Source organism: Calypte anna, chromosome 2 (genome assembly GCF_003957555.1).
Source record: "Calypte anna isolate BGI_N300 chromosome 2, bCalAnn1_v1.p, whole genome shotgun sequence".
In the NCBI taxonomy this organism is placed as follows: Eukaryota; Metazoa; Chordata; class Aves; order Apodiformes; family Trochilidae; genus Calypte; species Calypte anna.
In genome coordinates this window covers 30,597,040-30,616,497 of record NC_044245.1, presented here as the reverse complement: position 1 = coordinate 30,616,497, position 19,458 = coordinate 30,597,040, and the positions used below count along the sequence as shown (strand labels likewise).

At 38.4% G+C, this 19,458-nt stretch overlaps 1 protein-coding gene across 4 annotated transcripts in view; it reads right to left on the bottom strand.

Moving 5' to 3' along the window:
- The window catches only part of HDAC9 (histone deacetylase 9), a 453,995-nt gene that overhangs the window by 164,143 nt on the left and 270,394 nt on the right, over positions 1 to 19,458 (bottom strand). For 3 of the 4 annotated variants that reach the window (XM_030444747.1, XM_030444749.1, XM_030444750.1), the window contains exon 13: positions 15,834 to 18,403. In XM_030444747.1, coding sequence (XP_030300607.1) covers positions 18,083 to 18,403 — 321 coding nt within the window. In that variant the 3' untranslated portion in view covers positions 15,834 to 18,082. Of the gene's footprint in view, positions 1 to 15,833; positions 18,404 to 19,458 lie in introns of those variants that run through there. The other variant, XM_030444746.1, reaches the window with a different exon arrangement.

The window sequence follows — 19,458 nt, the reverse complement described above, 5'->3', positions numbered from 1 at the left end:
AAATATATTCAAAATATTGTTGGCAGTTCCTCATATTATATGCTTTTAAGGAAATCTCACTTCAATCCTTTTATTACAGAAAGTTAGGAGTTTTACACACATTTTCTAGTGTTGTTGCTTTGTGTTTAAACAAACTTCTCATCTTTTAATACACAGAGAAGTATATAGCAATCCTCAGAGCCTGTAAAGTCGCTTGGAGATCTCCTACCTCCTGAGGAGGATGTCTGTGTGCCTGCTGTCTCCACCTTTAGTTATACAGGCTCTTCTCACATGTGAGCTCTTCTTACATATGAGCTCTTTTTTGGCATACAGAAGTAAATACACAAATGTTTTCATTAGATGGCAAGGAAGGCACTGGCCTTACTTGCATACCTTCTAGGATGTCACCCACATACGTACAGGCAAGTAGGCATCATCAAATTAGGTACCTAAGGACTTCACTGGTTTTTCTTTAAATTACTCAGGTTCACTCATGTATATTGTAGTGGCCAATGACCTGAACTGGGCTGCAGGATGCCTGATGCCAAACTTGCTCTTCCTTTTTATATTTGCATTGCTGTGCCCTCCTGTGTTTTTTAGCATTGTCCTTTCTTGTGCATTCCCTTTGGCATCAATGACTTGGAATCACCTATGGTTTGGGGGTTGTTTTTTTTGGTTGGTTGGTTTTTTGTTTATTTTGTTTTGGTTGGTTGGTTTTTGTTTTTTAATTATGTTGATCAATCTCTTGATATCAAAATTTGAAATCCAGCAACCATAAAGGAATTCTCTGGTTAACAACTTGAAAAGACCTTAATCTGCATTTGAGTAGCCCAGACTCCTCCTTACAGAGGTATGCAAACAGTTTAGCAAAGTTTCAATCAGTGCCTCTCTGCCATTGCCTCTTGGAAGGACTGAAGCCAGTTCAAAAGTGCAAAGCTCTTGCCTGTTTCCAGTAGTGTTAAAATAGCAGAAAAAAAAACATCACGCAGAAGAGAAGGAATTACATACAGAGGCTCCTCCAAAAACTCTCCCTCTAGCAATAAAAAGTGAGCTTGAAAGGAAGAATCCACTCAGCAGGCAGGATTTAAAGGATAAGATGTTATACATATAACACCATTCTCACAGGCCAGCCAAGAGCTGCACTCAGCGTGCAAAGGTAAAGCTCTAGGTCAGAGCAGAAATGTCAGAACTTTCACAGAATTCTGGATATTCCAAGTGATTCCATGGAGCCTGAAGCATGGCAATTGCAGACCAGGGCTGAAGAGCAGGCTTGCTCCTAGGACTCCTCGGGTCTTAAGGATGCTTTGCTGTTGTTTGTATTCTGATCCTAAAATGAGATTAGACACTTGGGAAAACACTGTTCTAATCTACTCCACAGTGATTCACACTGGTCACCAGACTGGAGTGAAGTCCTGCTGAAAAGCTTTAAAACCAGGCAACAATATTGGAAGCAGAGCCAAACCAGCAGTGTTATTTCTAAGGCTGGGGGCTCCATTCCAAAACTACTGTCTCCACTTCTCATGCAGCTTAGTCTTCACAAGTGGTCCATTTAAGACTAAAACTTATCATGATTTAGGGGTCAATAATTTTTCTTTTTTTTTTTTTAAGTAATAAACCACAAAGTGCCCCATGACTTGATCTACTTCATGTTGCCATGGAGTTTGTCATCTTCTTTTTTTCCACATGCCCGCATATTTCATTCTGCCCTAGCCTTGAAACTTGGGAGGATTTGGGTTTCTCCCTCTCCCAACATAGTTATGGTTGGCCAGTGCATCAAACAACTTCTAGTGAACTCCAGCCACAGAACAAATACACCACCTACCAAACCAAAGGCGCCCTCTTCAAATCACAGTCCCATTTGGCAGGCAGTTCCTCTCATACCATTATACCCAGAGCAAACTATAAATCTTTTGCCTTGGACACTACTCACTACCTACGTGTGTAAAACTAGCTATTAGAACAATGTTAGTAAAATGAGCCACTGCTAGAAAAGGGATTGTACTGTAGGTGTACCACATTTCACAGAGAGAGTTTCATAGATTTTCATCTTTTATTTGTCAAATTCAAGAACTTCCCTCTAGCAAGCTTGGAGTAATTTCTTTTTTTTTACCAGATGATGCTTTTTCTGGGTTTTCTTGGGTTTGTTTTTTTTTTTTTTCTGCCTCATGTCTTTTCTCTTTTGTATGCTGTTTTTTGTTTGGTTTTGTTTGTTTGTTTTCTTTCTTTCTTTGTCTGTGTGGTCTCTTGCATTCCTTGGGAGCTCAGAAACATACCTTACCATTTGCACGAACCATCACCACATGTGATTCTATCTAAGAAAGATATCAATAATGTTGCCTTAGGTAAAATGTAGACAAAATACCAGATGAAACTCATATCTCTCAAGATTTCAAAAATCTCATTGCATTTTCATAGAACTCTGCTGAACACTGAATGGTTTGGCCTTCAGACTAATTTAAAAGGAATTCTTGATGCTATTAGATGCTATTGAAGGTGGAGGGTGGCAGGAACTCCTAAAAACCCCTCACTGTGGAATAAATGAAGAGCTATTTATGGAAGGGTACTTTTATTTTTTTTTTTTCCTTATTGAAAATAAAACTTTCTTCTGCTTCCCTGTTACATGCTTAGCATCTTGTTAAAACATCTTTTGAACAGCAGCGCTCCATACCATGTATTGGAATTGAGAGTTTGATGCAGCCTATAATTTGGTTGTTCTAATCAAAATCCCAGTTTAATACAGAAGCAAAAGCTTCCTGAGCTCTTTTTTGGCATACATAAATAAATACACAAATGTTTTCATTAGATAACAAAGAAGGCACTGGCTTTAAAAAGACAAAGCAAGTGCAGTGACTTCGGATTATACAGACAGAGCTTTCAAAGCAGTTGCCAAAAGGCCACGTATGTCCCAGGCAGACGTCAGGGCAGCTTCACACCAAGGGCCATATTTAGTTGTTTACCTCAGTCCCTGTTTGTACTGCTGCAAAATCCTTGCTAACACTGCCACAGCAATACACAGGAGTGAGAGAGAAAGAATAGTTGGAAGTATTTGCTTATAAATGCTTTCTCTCCCTCTCTAGAGTTGCACAAAGATGAACATCTTACTTTCTGCTTTCTGACTTGGTATCACCTCTGGTTGCTTGCACACTTTATACTTTGAGAAGGTTTTGTTGCCTTTCAAATTACTTGGGGAAAGTTGTTTTTTTTTCCCTGCTGCCATCTCAGATCTAGTTAACAAGAAGTTCTTTGCTACAGGGCAAGAGTGAAACATCATTAAGACATGATTTCTTTTCCACAAGTGTAGCAAGTATAACCAAGCTGCTTTTCCTCTTGAGGTTCCCTGCCCTGAGAAAAGGAAGAGGCTACCCCCCAGGACTGCACTTCTGGGGTCACTATAACTAATTAAAGTCCTTTTTTTCAGAAGGAGAGAACAAATGTGACTTAAAACTTCTTTATTTCTTTTCTTTCAAAAGCAATGGAAAGGCTCACAGCATGCCTTTACAAACAGACTGAAGAGGAAACTTGTTCCTATCTAGGTAGCATACGCATCAAGGGGGTATTTTTACTGCAGCAGGTCCCAGATTCCTGTCAGAAGATAAGCTGCTTGCTTTCTTGCCTGCTTTTGTGTACTCTAGCTAACCTTCTTGGACCTCATGCTTAGCCACAAATAGAGTGGAGACCTTTTCACTTCCTAAGCAGCCTTTGGAGGGAGCCTCAAACAAGTTTACTGACAAATAAAAGAAATGGTAGGAAACTGGCAAAAAAGAAGCAATTCACTTAAATGTCCTGGCTAAATGAAATAGAAAAACACAAGATTTGCAGGGGAAATCAAAGTCTGAAAAAGTAATTACACTTTTTTAGCTTAAATACAAGACAGCATTTTAATAAACAAGCAAAACCTCTGGCTAACATGTTATATCTCAGCCTTTCTCTTATTTCATGTTTAAAATTAGATGTCTTTTCTCCTCAGATCCATAATCCCAAATAAATTAACCTGTCCAAATAACACATTCACAGGATAAAACCATGACTTTGATTTTGATTACGTAGCTTAAGGTTGCAATTTAGGTAGCCTTGACACAGCCATTGTTCCTGCAGACTTGGGAACCCTTAAACTGCTTAAACTCACTTAGAAATGTGATATTACAAATATGCTGCTGCATCTACTGCTTTATAGGGACTATGGATTTGCACTGCTGTAACCAGAAAAATTTAGTTATGAATGGGATAGATTTTTATCTGTAAATACAATTCCCAAACATTCAACAGAACCACAGGAGATATGACATTAATTGAATGGTCACAAAGTAGTATCTGTTTTGCTGTATCTAAGGCACCATGGTTTCTTTAAGTCCTCTAAATCAACAGCTGAACTTGTGCCTCCCAAACTTGATATAATAAAAATAGCTTATTGCCAGAAATACCTTGCTAATCTAGTGCTAGGTAGACATTATATAGACATTCTATAGACTTTATATGGACTTCCTATTATATGACTGTAAACCTCTACTACATTTTAGTAGCAACTCTTTGCATTACAAGAGAAGAAACAACACTAAAATAATGGGCTGTGATAGAATGTAAAATGTAAACAGGGCAGAGCATCCTGTCAGGGCAAAGAGTCTAACCCTCCCTGCAGGTTCACTGCACCCTCATCTGTGTGCAGGTTCCCCTGGACAGGAGCACAAGAGTACTTGGCTAATATGATAGAGGATGAGGTTTTATGCAACCTGTATTGCTACAGTCATTGGGGTTCAGGATTAACACAGTTGCAAGATGAAGATGTTAGCTATATGTTTTAAATTAAGATTACGAAAGTAAAAAGTAATTCTTAATTTTGCTTTGGCTGTGGGTAGTGTATTGTAGATGACAGATTTCAAAGATATGTTTTAGTATGGCCATTTAAAATACTCCTGAAATGAAGTATGTCATAAAATGTATGTATTACAGTTACAGCACATATAGAGCAAATGTGTTATAAATCATTGAGAAGAAACTTAACCAAGCAAGATGCTTGTTGACATAGGCCAAAAAAAAAAAAGTGTACAGAAAGGTGCTATTACTCTACCTCCATATCCTCATGCCCTTGTGAGTGCAATTTAATAGCAGAAATACAACTTTGGAAGAGCTGTTTTTCAAGTAATCTGGAGCTTCTGGATTTCTGAAAATCAGCCTTTCAGAAATGTGGGATTCTTTCCACATCTCCTTCTGGGAAGTTCATTGTTCCTAATTTAAAAAACACAGCAGCAGCAGCCTTATGGTTATGCATGACAGCCTTTTTGTGTCTTTCTCTTTCTCCTTCTCCTTACTGTTTGTCATTTTTGGAACTGAATAGTACAGCCTGCTCTTGCCTGACTCCTCAGTGTGATATTTTTCAGGCTTTCCAGAATCACATTACAGAAGCCAATATAGTATCCCTTTTCTGGGGGGGGATGGGGGGGTAGGAGAGGTAGGGGCAAGAGGAATGTTCTCCACAAACGCCTATTGTTTTTCTTACAGTTCCTCTGGCTTCTTTTAAGTAGAGCTGTCATCAGTGCCTGCTAAGTTCCAACACCCTGAAGACTTGTAAAATAAGTTATCATACACATTTTCTCTAAATCATGCAAAGATTCATGCTCACTGCTTGTCATGCTTTTGTTTACCTTCACACACATGCCTGGATACCTACAGGTACATACATAAAATAAAAAATTGATGAAAATGTACAGTAGTGAAGGCAATTCCTGTACAAAGTTCTTTTTGAAGTCTTTTGGTGGAGAGGCATGCAAATAAATGAACAGTACATGGGGAAATGGGAGCATATACCAAAACCTGTTAAGTAAGTGGGAAGTAGTGTCATCTAGTGGTTAGCTCAAAGCTAAAGGAGACAGAAGCTGTAGTTCAGTATATAGTAACAAAAATTTTCATTTATGTGTCACTGTACTCTGCAACTTAGAGCAAATAATTTTTATTTCTTTGTTTCTCATGGATTCAGCTAGAAAACAGGGGGAAGGAAATAAAGCCAGTTAGAGAACCATTCACTGAAATACCAGAAATATCCAAACTCTGCTCTGATGGACACCTTTCCTTCCTCATCCCATCCTATCCAGTGTTTCCCTCTGATGGGACAAACTTCCTGAGAGCATCGTCCTTCTGCCCACTTTCTTCCATACCATGTAGCCTGAAAATTACTGTGGCAGGACCCTGGCAAACCACCATATATGAAGAGGTAGATTAATTTACTGTTCAAACTTTCAATAACTGAAGTTCATTGACTTTCAAAAAAACGTAAGAATAGCCAACTCTATCTGTAGAAATTGTTTATGAGGTGGAACTAACTTGATTAAAATCTGGTTCTTATTCTTGCCTCTTCTGACAACCTGATTGCCAGAAATTATACCCTCATATAGCCTAAAGTCCTCTCTAGTATTATTTCTGAACGCAGGAAAACGTGGACCTGACCACTTGTTTCAAGTGAAAGAAGTGGTGATGTTAAGCACACACTTAAAGCTAAGTGATTAATTTCTCTGTAGATTTGGGCTTTATAATATGAATGAAATACTGTAATGTGCCTGTCTGCTTTTAAATTTTTTTCAGCTTTAAACCTGTAATTTGCAGGTATTTCTTATATAAAAATAACTGTAAGGTGTTAACATAAAAGCAAACTTACCCTCGGATGTAACCTTACTGGTACAATTATTTGCTATGGAATTGTAATTAGTTTCACTCATTGCAGTTTCATGTTTTGAAATGAAAGAAACTGAAATCTACTGAACCTGCAGAATGAAGGGCTAAGCACATTAGAATGAGGCAGTTATAAACAGGACTTTTTCAGCTGCCCTTGCTAACAGGCAACTCTAAAATAACAGAGATTCCTGTCTTAAGTTTCTGCTAACAGAGCTGATTTCTGACCAGACGGGTATTCTTTTTCATCTATTAAGTTCCAAAAGTGACAGTTCTTCTTCATATCCCTAATATTTCCTTTTCAGCTCACCAAGGCCAAAATGTCATCTTTTCTTGTAAAACAAAAAAATCAAAGCCAAATGGTTAAAATGCAAAGTTTTGGTTAAACAAACAGTCAGTATTTCAGTGGTTTTATCTGCAGCCTGCAGAGCAACTAAACAAAGCCAAGATATTGTCCATCTCTTTGACAGACAAAGAGCCTCAGAGGTTCAGAATGATATGCCCGGGGCTGGCACGTGATTAGAGTAATTAAATTAAATAGCAGGAAACATGTTTTCCATATGCCATTGCCTGGCCACACACAAACTGTAACAGTAAATCTTTTATATTACATTGGTTCAGGGAAATGTATAATCATTTAAAAAATGCGTGATGCCCACAAAAATAAAGTTAAAAGGAATATGGTAGCACACTCACTAGGCTCCCTGGCTTTGGTCACTGGCCTGAAATGCCAAACAAGTTCATTCCTTATTTATTTCTTTTTAAAGGTGCAGCTCAAAATGCCCTGAGCATGCACACATTCAGGAAGCATTTACTGGGTTTACACTGGAGGGAAGTTCTGATGCTCTAATTAAGAGGGGGGGGGAAAAAAGTAAAAAAAAGCATCTTGGGCATCTTACAAACTGATATCCTAAAATATTTCTATCAGGCTTTTGCAATAGCTGGGCTACCCAAACATGTATTAAAAAGGGATTTTTGTTTCACTTCTGTTTTCCACAGCAATGTGAATTCAAACTTCTTTGGTTTTGTGGCCAGTTGTTAGGGAAGAAGTTTATGGCACGTTTATCTATGACATAACTCAGTCAGAGGAATCGCTGGTTATGGAATCATCTGCCACCCTTGAATCTAATTGTTATTGCACTCTTAAGATCAGCTAGAACACTTCCTAATCTCTTTCTGACTCATCTTTCAGTGGCTGATGATGCCAAATGAAATCATTGCTATTTCTGTTCTTCTTCTGCAGACTAGGGAAAAGGCTGCAAATCAGTTTGGATGGAGCTATTAATCAATCAGTGAGATCACTGATTTGAATTTCCAGTCTGAGATTTTTAGGAAATTAAATACAGGAACACTGCTTATAAATAATACATTCTGAAGACTACAAAATGCTGGTAACAGGAAGAGAAAAACCGTCTCAGCATATGAAAACCTGTCCATGAAAGTAAATAAAAGATATATCTCACTATTTTCTTGTGAAATATATACTGGATAATTTCCTATCTTCACTTTATCTGTCTCCTTGACCCAGAATGCTCAGAAAACAAAGAGAAACTTCAGTGTTTCCAGTTTCAGTTCCAGCACTAAACTTCAGTATTAAGTTTAATGATTGATTGAATTCAATAAAATTAGAGTACAAGCTCCCAGATGGAATAATATATATCCATTTACCTTTTTAAAATAGTGGAGCAAGGACGATAGAACACTGATGCTCTTGGCTCAATCTTGAGCATCTAAAGTATTTCTGAAGCTATTGAAGTGAGATTCAAGAGGTACTCAGAATTAGGAAGTGGGACTTTTTTCTTCTGCTCCTTTGAATGGTTTGTTTATTTACTAGTTAATCTCCATTATTTGATCAGGAAAACCTGTGTTTAATAGTTAATGTAAAATAATTACAGGGGACAACAATGACAGGAAAGTGAAAACCAACAACTCATGTTGGCAATGAGTGGCAGAGCTGGTTTTTGTTTGGCTGGGGTTTTTTTAAACATTTCTTTTACTGTCTGAAATATATTCCCTGAGAGGATCAGTGCATTTCAATTTAAATTGTTTAGCCTGAACTATATATAAAATGGGTAAAAATGATCAGTTAAAAGTGGAAGCAGTTAATCCCTAACTACCATCTTGTCTTCTGAGAACAAAGACAACAAAGTTCTTTGTAGCAGGCAGAAATCTGGAGCCCTTGGCTGAAGTAATGCTGTAACCCTCACCAGGGGATGGACTTGCTCTCCAAGCCAAGGAGGGCTCTCAAGCCTAACTTCAAGGTGTCCCATAAGATGTTTTACAGCTGTGGATTCACCTCCTTTGTCCTCCCACTGTTTTGTCACTGTCAGGACACCTCTCTGCTCCCCAGCTGGCCGTAGCCTCCAGACACTGTCCCTTTCCTGTCAGGAGCCAACTGCACCTTGGGGTGGCCAAATGCCTCTTTGAAGCAGCAGTAACTACATGTTCATGGCTCTTCTCAAGAGGATCTTTTCTGCCTTTGGATGGTCAGAAATGAGGCAAGTCTGCAGAGCTTGGCAGAGGGGTTGGGACACCTGCAGGATGGTCATGGGAGGGAGAAGGGGCTGAGGAAGCTTCTGCTGAGGAGTTGTTCACTGAAGGAGAGAAACACTGTGGTTGCTTTGGGTGTAACCATTCTTCTGATTTTGCTAAGTGTGTTCTGGGAAAGCAGCTCTGCCTTTCACATTTTGGTACTTCTCCAGCCAGCATTACCCATTTTAGGGACAGAAGCTCCATGCTGTGTGGAGGCTGCTTTAATGGCATAGGGGAGATTCAGCCTTTAGACAGAACTTGATAGTGTGCTTTTGCTCTTCTAATGCTGTTGTGTCCTTAGACTCACGAAATCATGTGAAATGCAACCCAGTGGCTTCATCCAGTGTTACAGTAAATCAGTTTTGCCCTCAGTGGTGCCCCTGGTGAATTATTCAGACCAAAGGGCTAAGATGGTTTTGGTTTTCCTGTCCTGGGTCCTACTCCTTGCTCCAACCACTTGGTATGAGCCCTGAGGCTCATCTCAGAAGCCAGACAGCTCTGGGATGGAGTAGAGCAGCAGCAGTGACCAGCAGTTGGTCACTGCTGATGCAAGAGCCCTGTAACAGTGATCTGCAGAGAAGGCAATAGCTGAGGACTGGGTGGGGTTTTTGGTAGGGGTCAAGGTGTGAGACTGAATTTACAAGATTATTCAGCTTGATTGCAACCAACTTCAGTAGCATTGTGCCCCTCCTTTCCAACTTGCAAAATCCTCTTTGATTTCTAAACCCTTCACCTGAAGATTCCTTTTCCCTCCCTATTTTCAGTGCTTAGTATTCATATTATAGCAGATGAAAGAAAAATAAGAAATACCAGCAATACATGAACAATAACTTGCTATGCATCAAATATTAAGTACCCTGTCTTGTGATTTCCTTAATTACTTGCCAAAGTAACTATGTAAAAGCAGGTAGACACAGTAGAACTGATCCTGGTAAGAAGATGTAGAGCTTCCAAAATTTTTTCTTCTGTAATGTATGTAACCCACTTTGAGTACCAGTCTATAAGTTAATATTCAGCCTTCTGCAATGATACTAAATCTGCAGGAGGCCATCCATGACAGTAAGATAACCAATTCCTGACTTTGTGCTATCCTTGATATATCCTTTGCTATATCCTGTGACAGCCCTCATGCTCATTCTCAGTGTCTTGCTGCAGGGATGCATCTTGCTCCTGTTCCTTTTTTCTTGCTGGTTCTGCGCTGCCTGCATTTGTGTTCTCAGAGCCTGCCTGAGATGGGACGGAAATTCCTAAGGAAAAAACCTTCTCACATTGTAGAAAAGGTAGTGCTGCATGCATTTAAACTGAAATCATTAGCATCCGTAAAAGGCACAGTTACCTACAGAAATAAGTTACCTGGCCAAATCAGAGCTATTGAAGTCAGATGTCCCTGGGTTGAGCCTGTGGTGATGGCATCTGTATTCAGCACTGCCATTTTTATTTTTTTGTCAAAAGCACTAATGAAGCAGCTTTGAAGGTCTCTGTAGAAAGTCAGTAGCTTCAGGAGACTAAAATCTATGCAGAAACTAGTGGGAAACTATTAAAAAAAACTGTGCAAATTTAGCTAAATTGTGAGAACTAAAAAGTTCTAGAAATAAAGGAATAATAGAATGTCAGGTTGGAAGGGACCTCAAGCATCATCTGGTCCAACCCTTCTAATATTATTGTTTATATGATATGTATCCGAGCTGAGACTTAAACTTTCCAAAGTGGGGGAATCCACCACTTCCCTTGGGAGACCATTCCAACATCTGACTGTCCTCATTGTGAATTATTTTCCTCTTGTGTTCAAACAGAATCTCCCCAGGAGCAACTTGTTCCCATTGCCCCTTGCCTTGTCCATGTGACTCCTTGTAAACAGGGAGTCTCCATCTCTGAAGCTGCCCTTTAAGTACTGGAACATTGTAATAAGGTCTCCCCTAAGCCTTCTCTTCTCAAGGCTGAAGAGGTATCAAGGGGTGTGTTGTGGGCTCAGGAAAATCTGGATTCCCTAGAGCAAGGTGTCAAGATGGATCAAAATAGGTGACATATGAGGGAAACCTGATTGCCACCTGTCCCTGTGTGCACTCAAGGATGTGTAGTAGCACTTCAACTTGTATTTTCAGTAGAGGAAGAAAGTTCTTAGACAGCAAGCTTTAAAAGCAGCTGGGCTTGGTAACTATCCCACTGCAAAGAGGGGAGAACATTTTCCAGCAGAACTTTCTGCCCTGTGCTTCTTCTGGGTCTGTTCAGTAATAGAGATCTTTAGACAGCTTTAAAAAACTACAGGCTGCCACCTAAAAAATATCACGGTGCTTCTTGAGGGGAGCAGAAGCCTAAGAAAAGGGTTGGAGACATAATCCTCTTTGTTTCACTGTCTGCTTTACTGAGAACCTGAGAAAAATCCTCATTAGGCCCCTACTATCACTGCACTGCTGCCATCTCATAGCCGTAATTTTCACAAGCCTCATTGCTGAGGAAATACAGGCAGTATGGAGAGAAAGACTTCCTTGATCTTCTGGGGATCTAAAGGTCACAGGCCAGAACACAAGAGGAGAAAGATTATGCACTGCTTTCTGCATTAGAGCACCTATGGCATTCAGGCTGAGCTATTCTCCCAGGATATTAAACAACAGCTTTATGAAGATTTAACCAGCGGTATACTGAGGCATGCATTTATTTAGGCACCTATTTTAAGTGAAGGAAGAAAATGAAAACTGGTGTGTGCATGTATATGTGTCTGACAGAGATACTCAGAGGTCAACACAGAATTCTTCCAAAAACGAAGCACTTAAAGCAGCAGCTTTCCAAGAACACATAATCCTCTTCAATTACAATAACAATAAACCCCTGTGCTGTCTGATACAGGAAATGATAAATTGCCCAGTGCTATGAAAGCAATATCATCTGACTGGCAAAACGTGAAGTGATAATTACTTGGATCTGGACGTACAGACTTTTGATTCATGTTAGTTTGGTACCTCTGATTAAGTAATTTTGCCTACTTGTTGCCCCAGCATTTTCCTTACATGCTGCTTTCTCTAAGAGAAGGGAGTAGTAATGAAGTATTAAGGTGCTATATCATAAGTATTTGAAGCAGGACAAGTAGCATAAAAAATTTTATCAAAAAACAAAACCACTAACAATGTTATTCTGTGCAGGTATCAGTGAAATTAGATGTCTTTATGTTGTAATGCCCTATGGTTGATCAAACATTTTATGTCTTGATTTAATTTTATGATAAAAGTAAGTCTTACTGCCTTCTGTAACGGGAGGTTTACAAGAGGAAAGACGAAAATAACAATGTCCTTGGTGTTCATTAACAAAGTAGATTCAGTACTTTCTGGAAAAATGGATAATTTCCAAATCCAACTGAGAAAGGAAAGTCACTTGTAAAAATTCTCATTATTCTGCACTTTCACATGGAACTGGTATTTAAAAACCAATACATTCTCCCCGTAGCATTTGATAAAGAACTGCATTTCTAAAAACCACAGCTAAAAATCTAATACAGGACTTTATGAGGGCTAAATACTTGGAGATGGAGACTTCCCCTCCTGTTAGGTGAATGAAAGGATTTCACAAAACAGATCCAACCACACAGCCCTCTGCCCCTGGGCTCCTTCTAGACAATCTATGGCTCAAATTTGATTCCAGAAATCACAGTGCCAGCTTCTGTCATGTGGGAGTCCCACTGAGGCATTGCACTCACAGGCTTGAGGAAGGGCAGATCAGTACAAGTTTAGTGCCTTTTTTACTGGCTGAAGGAGTTAATGGAGACAGCTAAGGCAGCACACAAAAACAAACAAGCAAAAAAGGTGAATTGAATAGATACAAGAATGTGCTTACACCATCATTTAGGGAGTGGGGGTGGAATGTTTATTTGGAAGTCTGACATGTTCTAAACTTGTATTTCCATTTCTCCTGTCCTTCACAGCACTTCTCAAGGCCAAAAATTTTGTAATGTGCTTCTACCTCAGAAGGACCAAATATACAGAGGGATACTTTTATAACAGCACATCCTCCAACCAAACTCCTTTTTTTTTCAAGGGCTATGAACTGTTAACAGTCAATACAGTGACTTCAAGGCAATTATGGATAGTAAAATAAACCAAATGCAACAAAAGCTCCACAGCCAGAATCAAAACATCTAATTTAATTGGATAATTAAGGTACTGAATCACTTACATGTAAGTATCTGGTCTGTCAAAACAACTCTAGTGACTAAGGCCCCAAGGTAATTATCACAGAGAATTAGTCTGCTTGAATGATTTCAAAGTTACTAAGCTAGGGCCCTTTTAAATCTCTGCTGCTGCTGTAGTAACTCTTGGCGGTCTCCAAAAGCTGTGTGTGCCCACAGGTAGCCAGAGAATTTATCCTGTAGAGGGTAGATGAGTTATGGGGATAGAATAAAAAAAAATAAGCTCAAGGAGTGTGACACTTGAGCTGAGCAAATGGGGATCAGAAATCAGGATATGCCTGAAGGAAGCCCCTTCCTGGTGCTGTTCATTTGTGTGTAAGGTTAAGAAACCCAGCCTTGCTCCTGGCCATGCTGTTAGAGTTAATTGTGCTTTTTGCCTTTAAATCTAATTAAAAGAGGAATTAAAAATCTAATTAAAAGATGGAAAAAAAAAAAAAAAAGAAAAAGCAGTGCACAAAGTCTACCAAATACAAAGCACAGTGGTGTCTACCAAATCCAGTGGTAAAATTCCACAATAATCACTGGGATTATTGCTCTAAAGCAATGGAGAAGGTAATTTTATCCAGAATGCTCTTCTGCTTGCCGGAACAGCAGTTCAGCATATGATGTTCTAAGCTACATTCCTTGTTGAGAAACAAGGTACAGAATACCCTTCTACCACCCAGATGATGAGAACTGCATAAGGAAATCAGAAACTAAACAAATAAATGAAAAGCAAACAAACATCTCCTAAGTGGATAAGTAGGACATGCTGCTGGTGGGACAGAATACAATAAGGAAATTAACTTGGCTTAGCTAATGTTGGCTGCAAATTGTTAAGTGTTCATAAGGGGGAGAAATAAGTAAACATTTTAGATTGAGACAAATGTTATAGATTTATACCTCAGAATGCCAGTGAAGATAAAAACAGGGTATAGTTGTTTTAAGTAGCATGGAGTAAGGTTTAGTGATCCTGATGATAATGAAGATGGCATAAAAATAATGTGCACATGAACTGCTGAATACAAAGGGTGATTGGTGGTAGTGTCTGGAGTGCTTCTGCTTTGTTAAGGCATTCAATCCTATTTGGTTAGTTCTGGGAGAGTATCTACATTCTACTATTGTGTGTCTGTCTTGACTATATCAATATTATGAAGCATTTTTCCTCATTTGGTAGTTGCTACTTCTAAATCAGCAGCTATACTGGCTTTATTTTCAGACAATAGGACACAGTAAGCATCTATTGTTCCAAAGAAAAGAAAACCTGAACACTAGATGCACAGCATTCATGGAGGAGATAAGGCTTGTGAATTATATTAAATTATGGTCGTTTTCTTAACTTTGAGAGCTTTGATGCATGGCAATCAAATAATCTAGGAAAAAAAACTTAGCTGTAGCTTCCAAAACAGGAATGTTTTAAATTGAAAACATCATTTCTAATTCCAACATGAGTATTTTAAAAAAGGCATCTCAATAAATTCCCTGTTGAAAGCATGTTTTACTTCTAGGCACAAAATTCTGAATACAGAATAATCAAAAGGGCAAGCTGCATAGTATTAGACTGTTAATGCTATTTAAGTTACCTAGTGTAAGATTTTACTTATTTAATATTTTATTTCATATTCCTTATTCAAGTTTTTGGTTGTATAACTGAAAATAATTACATTTCATTTATGGAAATATTTATTTTTACATACTTATGTAGATGAAAATCTTTAATTTTAGTTAAAATTATACTGGAATCAAAGTTGTTAAAGCCTTTGAAATTTAAATGAACAGCTAGAAGACCTAGAGCCCAAGAAATATCTGAACTGTTGTTACTAATAATTCATGTACCTTAGCAACAGGAATAGGTTTGCAGTACAAACAATTTCCCTCTGCAGATCTAAAGCAAAGTTCAGGATATTTCACAAACCAGTAAAACATTTAACATCTTCAAGGAAGTGCTTTGGTGTTTTTAAAGCAGGACACAGTTGGACACAGTTGCTTTAAAGTCTGCAAAGTTTGTGGATTCTCTCCTTCCCAGCATATTTACAGGTGAACTCTAGTTTTGCAAAGGTCTTGAGTAGTATCAAGGAGGTCAGCATGAGCTCAGTCTCAGATTAACACTTTTTGGGTTTTGGGCAGATTTTAGATATGTCATGTAAATTATACCTAAATTTTGCATAAGTAGGAGCCAAGGATCTGAGATTTACCTTTCCTATATGGTACAACACATGACCACATGATCAGGACAGATGCAATGACCGGAAAATGAGCATGAACCAAATACTATTTTCACATTCACTAAAACTTATAATGGCTGATAAGGATAAAACGAGACAAAAAAAAAAAAATAACAAAAAAAAAAAAGACTTTGTGTAATCATTGTAAGAATCATGTAACAATAACCTTGCTCCTGAAAGCTTGAACTCTTTCAACAATGTGTAGCAAACATATTTGGTTATACAAAGCAAAAGCACAACTAAGTTACCAACTTTACACAAAGTCAAATATCTGAAAGGTGATCTTTTAAAAAAAAACTTTATTTGAGAAAGGAAGAGACTTATATCAGAAGGCAAAAAAAGGGAACATACAAACAGAATATATTTACAACACAAAACAAGAGATCACCTCTAAGGGTGTAAATTATAATAAATACAGTAGATTTAAAATGTAAGAGACAATTATCAATTAGAAATGTGGTTGTTTAAACCCAGTTTTCCTTTTCACTGGTTCCAGGTAGTTTCTCTATTTTAATCCAAATTGGAAAGACTCTGAAATTAAAGTTCACTAATGTATTGGGGTTTATCAATCATCTAAATGACACTATAAAAATATCTTTTGTTCTCTCAATAAATGTCTTTGAAGTGATAGTGTATAAACTATTCTAATTTGAAAGTTTTTCCCCAAATAAAATATATTTTAAAAGATGCACTATCCCTTTTTGATGACTCTGAACTTGGGTTTCAAATAAAATTAAACAGAACAGGAAAAACATATAATTTAATTTTTATATGCTTCACTTTTTGAATGTGATTTTTTTTTCATCCAAGGAGAAAGATTTCTGTTAAAATATTACAAACTAAAATCACCTGTATTGTCTCAATTAATGAATCTTTCCTATCTAATGCAATATTACAGGAGGACTTTCTTTTTATATCAACTATTTAGTCATTTGTTTGGAGAACTTCTAGGTAAAAGGATAATGTATCTTTAGACTCTGCAACATCTGAGAGAGAAGAGATTTAATAGAATTAGAGCATTATGTAAACAACATATCCTAGTAACATATTTTAGAACAATTTCTACATTTGGCAAAACAGCTATCTCTTTTGAAACAGGATACTGCACCTTAAAATACCTCAGCTTTAGAAATATAAATATTTTTAATAGAAAAAAAAACCTGACAAGGATTCCAGGTCAGTTTAGGATTATCCATATTAAAGGGGATCTTAATACAATGAATCTTTAACTAGCTTAACAAAAGTAAACCTATAAAACAAGGTAAACATATCAAAAGGGAATATGAAGGAAATGTTTCACTGGAAAGCTTCCTTAACAATTTCCCTACTCGTTTTGTTATTTTCTTTGACAATAAATCAATTCATAGAGTGCCTTTAAAAACAGAGGGAGCGCTGCCCCGTCCCCCCCACCCCCCTGCATTCCTCAGCACATGAATCACTTGGGCTTCCTGTTTCCATAAGGCATTTCCTGCCCACCCCCCCCTCCCAAAATCACTTTTCTGCAGGAGAACAGCAGGGACCTGACAAAGCAGAGACTTAAATAAACAGGGCCTTCCACTGCACCCAGCCTTGCTCTGCCTGATGCTACAGCAAGGGAAAGGGACTCCAGCTGCACAACTGCACTGATCTTTGCAGCTGTGGTGAACTGCTCAGCCACCACCTCAAGTTTCCTTTTGCCAAGGGGGCACCTTACACACAGTCACTACTCCAGGATTTGTCTGTGAGCCCTAGCGGTGAAGGTGACGCAGTATTGTAGGATGAGTCTTTATTTAAAAGAAAAAAGTGACTGGATATCAGATGATGATGCTAACAGTTCCGTGCTCTTCCTGCAATACCCTAATAACTGATTGGAACCTAATGCTGCGTGCTGCCTTTTGCTTCTCACCAGGATTTGCATCTGCTTCATTTAAGGATGTCTCTGCGGACGGTATCATCAAAGAAGACAGAATGAAAAATTAACTAAGCAGTGCAAAAAAAAAAAGAAAACAATGCAATTTTTAAACAGTGCCTTGCCTTGCTACTTTACATCCACCTTGTATTCTTCTCTAAATTTTACTTTATACACCAGCCTAGGACCACTGAAGTAGCAGTCAGTACCTGTCTACTGGGGGAAAAATACCCTAATGTTAACAGTGTTCAAGACTAAAGTATGATACAGTATATACAGACAGCTGAAAGCAAAAGTAAGAGGAATCAAAATCAAAGAAGAATGTTTCATCAATCAGGTCTGGAAACTAATTCCAGCAATTGCTGATCTCAACAAGCTAGGTGATATGAGTTCTCTTGCACTAGAACTAAGCGATGTAATGTAATGCTGGGCTAATACGAAGTCTATCAGCTATCACGCAAAGATTTATGTAGAATAATTGACTGCAACAGGTATTTTCTCAATTAGTGGCCAGAAGGATGAGCTTCAAGTGTGCATACACTTCTGCCTTTGTTAAGATTCTTTGAACAGTAAATCAGGATTTGCTAGATCACTGAATTAAAACACACTTGCTTATCAAAGCCTAGAAAATGCACGCGATGTTCAGATAATAACCTTAATTACAAATCCTGGAGCTATATCTTTGCCTATTACCTGTTGCATAAAAGCAGCTTGCTCCCCAGATTCCATTTGCTGGGTTTGAACATCCTCATCACTGTCCGGTGGCTCCTCTTTGACTTTCACAGCCCCCACCTGCTGTCCTATTCTGTCATCCACACCAGCACTGCTGCTCTCAGCCCTAACGCTGGCACTGCTGGCAGGGACTCGCTCTTCCTGCATCGACTGATCTCCCTGAAGCTCTTCTTCAGCTTCCTCCAGGTGACTGCCAGGCTGCTTGAGCTGCTCAATGGACTTAGAGAGCATCTGGAAAGAGAAGGAGAGGAACAGTTACTGAGTCCCTTCACTGGTGCCAAACGCTGAGAGGTGCTGGATTTGCACTAAGCAAATTAAAACTTCTGCAGCAAAGCCAGGTAATTATCATTGCTAAAATACTAACCTACAGGGAAAAAAAGAACACAGCTTCCCAAGTGAAAGGTCACCTGTTATGTTTCAGTAGAAAAAAACCATATGTATAGACTATTACAGAGTAATACTAAACGAAAAATAAGGCAGAATATTGAAAAAAATCACACAGCTGTTACACTGTTACAGCTGGTAATCAAAAGAAATGAGTCTTCCTTCATATTCTTCAAACATAAAAGCAGATATTTATTTAACTGTATTACTGTTCATTTTTCACCACACAAAATAGTAAGGGAACTCCAAGATATAAGAAAATGAGTAAGGTGGTTAAAATTAGTTATAAGCAGATCAGAAAACGTTCACACAAACTGCTCTATCAAGTAAAGCATGAAGGCACTGAAACAAAGAAAGAAGTGGTGACAGAGCTGGTGTCTATCCCTTTGCCTGTGACTCGAAGATACTACAAGCATGTATGTCCCATGACAGGGAAGATTTTAGCTTTTGTTGTGCACAGCACAGGTATCCCAGTTTCAGCAACGATGACACAACACAGCTACCCAGACAATATTGTTTTTACACCATTAGCTGCTATTGTAAAGCTCTGATGAGGTGCCAGATGCCTGAGTGTTGCAATCAAGCACAGTTTATATTTTACTATTTAAGATGCAGCATATGTATTCCAGAATTGTCCAGATGTAACCCAAAAATCCAAAACTGGAAAAAAAACCCCAAACAAACATAACTGGTTTCTTGAAAGAGACACAAATCAACTGAGTTTTAGCTAGTGCTGAGTTACTGGATGGCTTCAGTATAGCTGTTCTGTCACAAAACATGGACAGCCTGGTTTCATTCTGCTTGCTACTGCATATAGCAAAATGCCACCCCAGTGAGGGGCAGGATTGTCATATAAACTATGATCCAAGAAGATACAGGTGGATTCAGGAACCCCCACAAAG